Source organism: Sminthopsis crassicaudata, chromosome 1 (assembly GCF_048593235.1).
Source record: "Sminthopsis crassicaudata isolate SCR6 chromosome 1, ASM4859323v1, whole genome shotgun sequence".
Classification (NCBI taxonomy): Eukaryota; Metazoa; Chordata; class Mammalia; order Dasyuromorphia; family Dasyuridae; genus Sminthopsis; species Sminthopsis crassicaudata.
Window position 1 is genome coordinate 229,222,155 of NC_133617.1, and position 7,502 is coordinate 229,229,656.

Here is a 7,502-nt window from a genome sequence, read left to right on the forward strand (position 1 = left end):
TCTGATTCTATGAAATATGAATTAGGTTCAAAAAACATTCTTATAAGCTATAAAGAACTGAGTTGTGGTCAGCATAAACTGCCTTTTCAAATTTTTCCTTTAATTCATTCATTAATATTATGTTATGGATGAAACAAATATGGAAGACTTTGGACATCAAGACCCTTTTGGGAGATTGAAGAAATTTTTGGCATGTAACACCAGGCCATGGCAGTTTACTCTCAAACATTCCTGATGACTGGGCTGGCTTAGAATTTCACTTTCCAGAAATAACCAACTGTGGGGTGTATTCTTTCTATCAATAAGTATTACAGATTAGATAAAAATCCTTCTATTCTTGGCTTAATTTGTCACTTCCATACCCACCCTACCACAATTTGAATACTTGTATTAGCTGCTCTGTAAAATGTTCCCTGACAGATTCCCTGCAGTGTGTAAATGAATGATTCCCTGACTTCTAGTAGTTTAAAATATATTATATCTAAGGAAAAAACAGTCAGTGCACAGTGAGAGCCTTGCCTCCTCTTTTGTGTGAGTTTTTTTTTTTTTTTTTTTGTTGTTGTTGTTTTTTTAATCAGCTTTGATTCTCCATGTTGATTCTCACAGTTGAAAGAGCAGGAAATCCCAACTGTGGGGATGGCAGTAAATCATTAAGCCAAACAGAAAAGAAAGGCCTTTGGTGAAGAGCTAAGAATTCCTGAAAAAGCTAAAACTTTCTAAGCAGCTGACCACCATTTTGAATCAGTGGCCAAGTGGGTTATTGTTGGTTATTTGTTTCAATAGCACCCACTTACATTCTTTCCTCATCCAAAGGGATGATGACAGGAACTGACATTACAGCCCTTGAAAAAACTAAAGTACAGCAGGGAATTCCTCTATCACATATGTCATAATCTGAGTCGGTAAAGCAGAGAAGCAATTTTGTTTTCTCTTTTGTATGCTCATTCTTTTAATAGGCAGCCTATTTCTTATAGAAAAGACTTATCAGGATTCTGTGTCTTTCCAAAAATTTTGTATTGTAGCTAGCCTTGCTGCCCAGCAAGTTTTAAATATGCAGTCAAGAGGCATATTATGTCAGATTTTAAGTTTCAGGATAACTGTATCAGAGTAAATACTTTCTTGTGGATAACCAAAAATTGGGACCTAACTAAATAGAATTGTCAGTAAATTGTACACACACACACACACACACATACACACAGAGCACTAACCACTAGCATACTAAATTTTATTTATGAGAAAAAACAGGAAAACAAGCTGATATTGGGAATTAAGTAAAAACAAACACAAACAAAAACAAAACAAAACCCCCCTCATAATTTTGAGAGTATGTTGTTCAGTTACTATCCACATCCGCTATGCCATCAACACATATATAGTACAGCATAATCACAATCCACATTCAGCAGGATGACCCTGGAATTGGATTAGATCTTTAGCCTTCAAAAACAATCTGACCTATATTTATTGTAACTAGTGAGGCAGTAAAATAAAAACATATTTAAGAAAGATTTTCAACAATAGAGGTCAAAACAGAACAGCTGTCCAATTAACCTATAGTGAACCAGAATCTGCATATGCTAGATTAGCTAGCACTAGTCTTTAGATTTATATAGTCTTTCTTCCAGGGAACTGAAAGTATCTTATTCACTATTTATTATTCAGTCTCACAACAACCCCAAGAAGAGAGAGTGTAGTTGAGTTGGAGAAATAGATTCTGTACTAAATTTGTTTTTAGGGAGTGTTTCTTTTGTGATAATGCATAAATAAAATCATAGAATGTAAGAGAAAAGGGGGTCCTTTAAGATAAACTTATTTGACTCTCTCCTTGGGTAGCAGAGAGAGTTATTTCTCAGAAAGATGAAGTGATTTGTCCAAGATCATATAACAAATCAACAGAAGAGCTGAGATGAGGACCCAAATCTACTCAGAGGTTTGCCAAAGGTGGTCTGTACCAGTTTGCCCAAGCAGATTGCTAATTTTACAATGTGCTTAGAAATTAGCAAACATTACAAATTAGTGCTTGACTTATTGTTTTGTTATTTAGACTTAAGAAATGATAGAGAAATGTTAATAATTCTTATTAAAGTTAAACATGTGTTATATATACATTTTCTCCCTAGAGGGTTGGTTATAAAACATTTACCAGATCACTCTTGCTTCTGATTCCCTCTTTTCACTTTCCCGTATTATAAAATTATGACTTTTAGCTAAGGAAATATAGGGATCATTGAGTTCAGTCTCCTCATTTTACAGATAAGGAAATTGAAGCCCAAAGAGGAGAAATAATTTGTTGAATGTCACCAAGTGACCCCTCTGGTGTTGCTGCTCCCCCTTAAGCCTTTCATTTTATTATCATGTTTGCAAAATTCCCAAAGAACTAAATAAATTAATAACCAATGGAATTAGGATACAAGCATGAATAATTTATGAAGTAACTTATGAATAACATATGAATCACTTAACCTCAACGTTTGAAAGTCAAATATTATGTACAGAAAATATAGAAAAGGAAAACCTTATTTGAAAGCCACCATTACTTATTCCAGTGCCTAAGAGGAACAATTTAGACCTCAGCCAAAAGTGGTGATCAAAAAGCAGTTTTTTAGTACTATCATTTTGATCCTTTTTCACCAGACCATGTCTGCCTAGGAGAAAGAGGAAGTCTTTTGTGTTTATTCAGAAGTCTTTTATGTGTTTTATATTATGAAATCTTCAAAAGCAAGTTGTTATTGTGTTGGACAACAATCCAATATTATTAATAAGTTATTATAATGATTAATACAAACATTAAACAATGAAATTATCATAAATGATTACAACACTTGTTTTCAATTGGTTTTCAGTCATGCCCAACTCTTTGTGACTCCATTTAAGGTTTTCTTGGCAAAGATACTGGGGTGATTGGCCATTTCCTCCTGCAGTTCATTTTACAGATGGGGAAACTGAGGCAAAGGGTGAGTTGACCAGGACCACATAGCTAAAGTAAGTGCTTGAGGCCAGATTTGAACAAGGAAGATGAGTCCTTCTGACTCCAGCCCCAGCACTCTACCCATTACATCACCAAGTTGCCCAACAAACATATACATTGTAGGTGTTTGACAAATTATTTTTAATTATGTAAATATTTATTCATCAATTAATTCTTAAGATAGTTTGTCATAATACACAATCATGTTAGCAGCAAGGAAATTTTTATCTTAAACTCCCCCAACAACAAAGTCTCTATTGTCTTAAACACAATAGGTCCTTAATAAATGTTGGTCATTTAATTGGCAACTGACACAACTTCATCATGTATACAATCTCAATATATTTTTTAGATGTTACCTTGATGAGACAATAAAAGTTCTTAGCATTAAGCAGATACAATTTTTTTTTCAAATGGATTGTTAACATGGGGTAGCTGGATGGGTGCTGTGGATAGAGCAATGGTCTTGCAATCAGACTACTCATTGCAAGATTGCAAGCTCAAATCTGACCTCTGATTCTGACTGACTGCATGACCCTGGTCAAGTCATGTAATCTGCCTCAATTTTCTCATCTGTAAAGTGAGCTGGACAAAGAGGTGACTAATCACTCCAGTATTTTTGCCAAGAAAACCCGAAATGGGGTCACAATCAATCATACAATGGGGTCACATAACAACAAAAACTGTTAACTTGTAATTTAAAAATACATGATTTTTTTTTACTCAGAGAGCCTTCTGGGGGGTAGAGCCAGAAGAGTTTTGTTGTTGTTGTTGTTGTTGTTTATAAATCCCTTCTAAGCTTTGTCCTTTTGACCATCAAAAGATTCATATTTGAGCATGTACTTAATACCATTTCTGATATTCCATAGGTACAAAAATCATGTGCCCATTAATGTTCACACTAACCCTGGAAAATACATCATTGAGAGCCGATATGGAATGCACTATCTGGAGATTAATGCGTAAGGCAAATGAGACTTTCTTATGTGTCTTTGAAAAATTACTTAGTAATATGTTTGTGTGTATACCGGGTTTTTTTTTTTTTGTGTGTGTGTGTGTTACACATATATATGTATATATGTATATGTATATAATCTTGAACAAATTCCTCTCTGAATCACTTCTCTGCCTATAAAATGACTGGGCTAGTCAGATGGTTTCTAAGATTCCTTGCATCTAGTTTCTTATGAGTCTTAGAATTTCTGAGAAGAGCTAGGGCAATACCATAGATAAGGTTTCAACATTGTGGCTGTTTTCCTCTCCCTTATTTCCCCTTTCCCTATGTAAAAGAGGAAGGGGGAAGAAAGGGTTTGAATTTTCACCATGACATAAAAGATTTGACACCAGTGGATTACAGAGAGTAGAATTTTCTGGCATTTAAAATTACAAATGGCATTAAGAAATATCTTGCATGAGTCACACTACTTGTACCCTAGACAGCCTATCCCTAGATTGAATTCAGCATCAGAGACTCAACCTGCTTTAAGTGCATAAGCATGGTTGCATTGCTGTCAGACATTTATTTTCTCATTTTTCTACTTGGACAGAGAAAGCAAAATCATCCAAAAATTTAATTCTACCAATTCTTAATAAAGATCTAAAAGTATGAATATTAATAAGATATTATTCAGATTCTTGATACATAGCTAGTAGATTGTATTAGTGCTATGTAATACCAATTCATATTACAGACTGCTCAGGTTTTGTTTATGGGAGAGATGAATAAATAATAAAACTCTAAAGTGTATATTATGTTTACTCTTAGTTATTCTTTTATGTGTCCCCTGAAGTTTGAATAGAATTAAAGAAAGTTAGAGCTGTAGAAAGTTAGGTCCTTTGAGGTTTTCTAGCCTAAACTCCTTATTTTTGAGAAAAGAAAACCGAGACCCAATTTCCTCATTGCTCAAGGTCACATAATTTATTTCTGACATAACCAAGTCAGGAACCCAAAGTCTTCTGACTACAGTAGACTTCTTTAGATGTTTCTGTTATGTTACATTATTTTTTTGGGAGCTGGGGGGGTAGGCAAAATCATGAAAAAGAAAAACGGTTTCTCAATTGTTATTGTGTAAATTGACATTTATTTCATGATACTTCTTTGCTTCCAAAATGGCTTCGTTGCTTCCCTTTGGTCAATAGTTAAAAAATAAAAAAGCAGTAATATATTGCTTGAAAGGTAAACAGCTGGTTAGCAGATTTTCTCTCCCTTTCAGCCTGATTACAATCATGAGAAATTGATCATATCTGTTTATGTTCAATAGTACCTTGCAATGAAACATTTCACCTCATGAGTTAGACTTCATTCAGTTTCCTCATAAAGAAGACAAGATTGAATGAGATATTGCTAAGGTCTTGACAATTCTAAGGCAATGAATTCTCTTATTTTAGGAAAAATGAAACTCAAATCATATATTAACTCAATGTAAAGTTTGAAATAAGAATTCATTCCAATCTTTTAAGGTTTCTTCCCCCAAAGTTCATTTATTCTATTTAGACAGTTTCCAAAAAACAACTTAGCAAGGTAGATGAAGGAAGCTAAACAAAGTCCTGACATTTTCAGTTCAGATAAACTCAGGAAATCTGGGGAATGTCAAAAGAAAATTTGCATGTAGCCAGTTTCTGGAAAGTTGTAGTCTTTGTCTCAGATCAACAAGTATTCATAAGTTGGCAAGCTTCAGAGTGGCTACAAATGGAACCTTGTGAGATTGCCCTCAGCCTTGATCCTGACTCAAAATCATCACAAATCTGTTGGATTGGCCAGACTCACATCTTCATGACTTCACTGAGCTCCAAGGCTGCTCCTGTCACCTCTGGCTCAGCACAGGCTGAATCTTCTGTGGCTATTGAATAAATGGAAAAGGGAAATGGCATTCAATTATTCAGCTATCAAATGCTTTATTATAAAAGTCAGTAACATTTTAGCTGGAATCTGTTTTATACTAGATAAACTCAACAAAGAGCAAAGGAGCACACATGGAAAAATGTGATATGTCAGTCGGGAAAGCACATATATCATAAATATAGGTATTTAGATATCATATATCATATCATATTAGGTATTATAAATACCTACCTTATGCCAGGCACTGTGCTGAATGCTGAGCACATAAAGGAGGACTTTAAAAAATCCTGCTCCAAAATGGTTTTCAAAGTGTGGTCCAGAGAATCCTGGGAGTTTTTGTACCCTTTCAGAGGCTCAACAAATTCAAAATTAGTTTTTATTTCTAATATAGTAAATACCTGTAAATGTTACCCACATAAACAAAAACTCTTTTGACAAATCCTCAATAAATTTTAATGGTATTAATAGATACTGAGAACAAAAGTTTGAGAATCACTGATCTATAGGATGCAATGAAGGATTCAAGATCTGAGTTCAAATTCTGACCGACACTATCTCTGAAGGTCACTTAATCTTTATGACCATTAGGCAATTTTCTGGAACTTCAGTTAATTTGATTGGGTTCCACCTATTTTGGTAAAGAGAGATCCCCCATTGATAAAATCACAATAATTCCACATAGATATATGTATTTGTATATATGTATAGGTGTACTGTCCTTATTCCTATCCAGAGATAAATTAATACTGTGTGTGTGTGTGTGTGTGTGTGTGTGTGTGTGTATACAGTGATAATCTTGGGGAGAGGGGCCACAGTGATAAAAAGAAGATTCTATAGCAACATCTACTCTAGTGTTTTTCTTTCTAGTTACTTGGCTTCCTATTCACTCTCTCCATTCTTCCAAAAGACTATAGAAAGGAAACAGTATAGAATAGAGAATTAGGTATTTTCCTGGGCTACAATATAGTTTGGATTAGGAAATATTGGTCTATACCCTCTAGAGCTGTAATAGAAACAAAATAGAACTGAGAGTCTAGTATACTCATGCACATCAGGAACTATGTTTCAGATCAGCCAATGTAGGGCAAGAGCAGAAGCAATGAGGTTGTGGGTGCAGAAAATTTTGAATATTTTCCTCTTCCTCTGCTCCCAGCAGAGCTCAGCAATTGTAGAACGAGTCCCTGGTGACTTTCTTCACTTCTAATGTCCCTTAAATTTCTTCTATCTACAAAAATATGATGGGAAGAAACAAATATTTAAGTACCTTTTCTATGTACTAGATGCCTTACAAATATTATCTCATTTGATCTTCATATCAACCTTGGGAAGGCTAGGTGCTATTATCCTCATCTTACCGTTTAAGAAATTGAGGCAAAAGTGACTTGCTTAGGACTATAATGCTGGTCAGAATAGGAAGCTGAATTTGAATTCAAGTCTTCTTGACTCCAGACCGGGTCCCAGGTAACTCGCTGGGAACTCACTTTAAGCTATAGATAAAATGCTAAGTCGAGGAAAAGTTTGTCTAACTATTTTACCAGCACTTCATCTCAGATATTCACAAAGATGCCAAAGTAGATAAGAGTGCTGAGCCTGAACTAAGGAAGACTAATCTTTCTGAGTTCAAATCTGGCCTTAGGACATTTATTAACAGTGTGACCCTGGGCAAATCATTTAATCCTGCTTGCCTCA

At 34.8% G+C, this 7,502-nt stretch overlaps 1 protein-coding gene across 5 annotated transcripts in view; it reads left to right on the forward strand.

Moving 5' to 3' along the window:
- Positions 1-7,502, forward strand: part of MYOM1 (myomesin 1) — a 162,981-nt gene that overhangs the window by 40,053 nt on the left and 115,426 nt on the right. For all 5 annotated transcript variants that reach the window (XR_012483560.1, XR_012483561.1, XM_074275916.1 and 2 more), the window contains exon 6: positions 3,841-3,933. Coding sequence is in view for 3 of the 5 variants with exons in the window: in XM_074275916.1 (XP_074132017.1) it covers positions 3,841-3,933 (93 nt within the window). In the remaining 2 variants the exon portion in view is untranslated. The remainder of the gene's footprint in view (positions 1-3,840; positions 3,934-7,502) is intronic.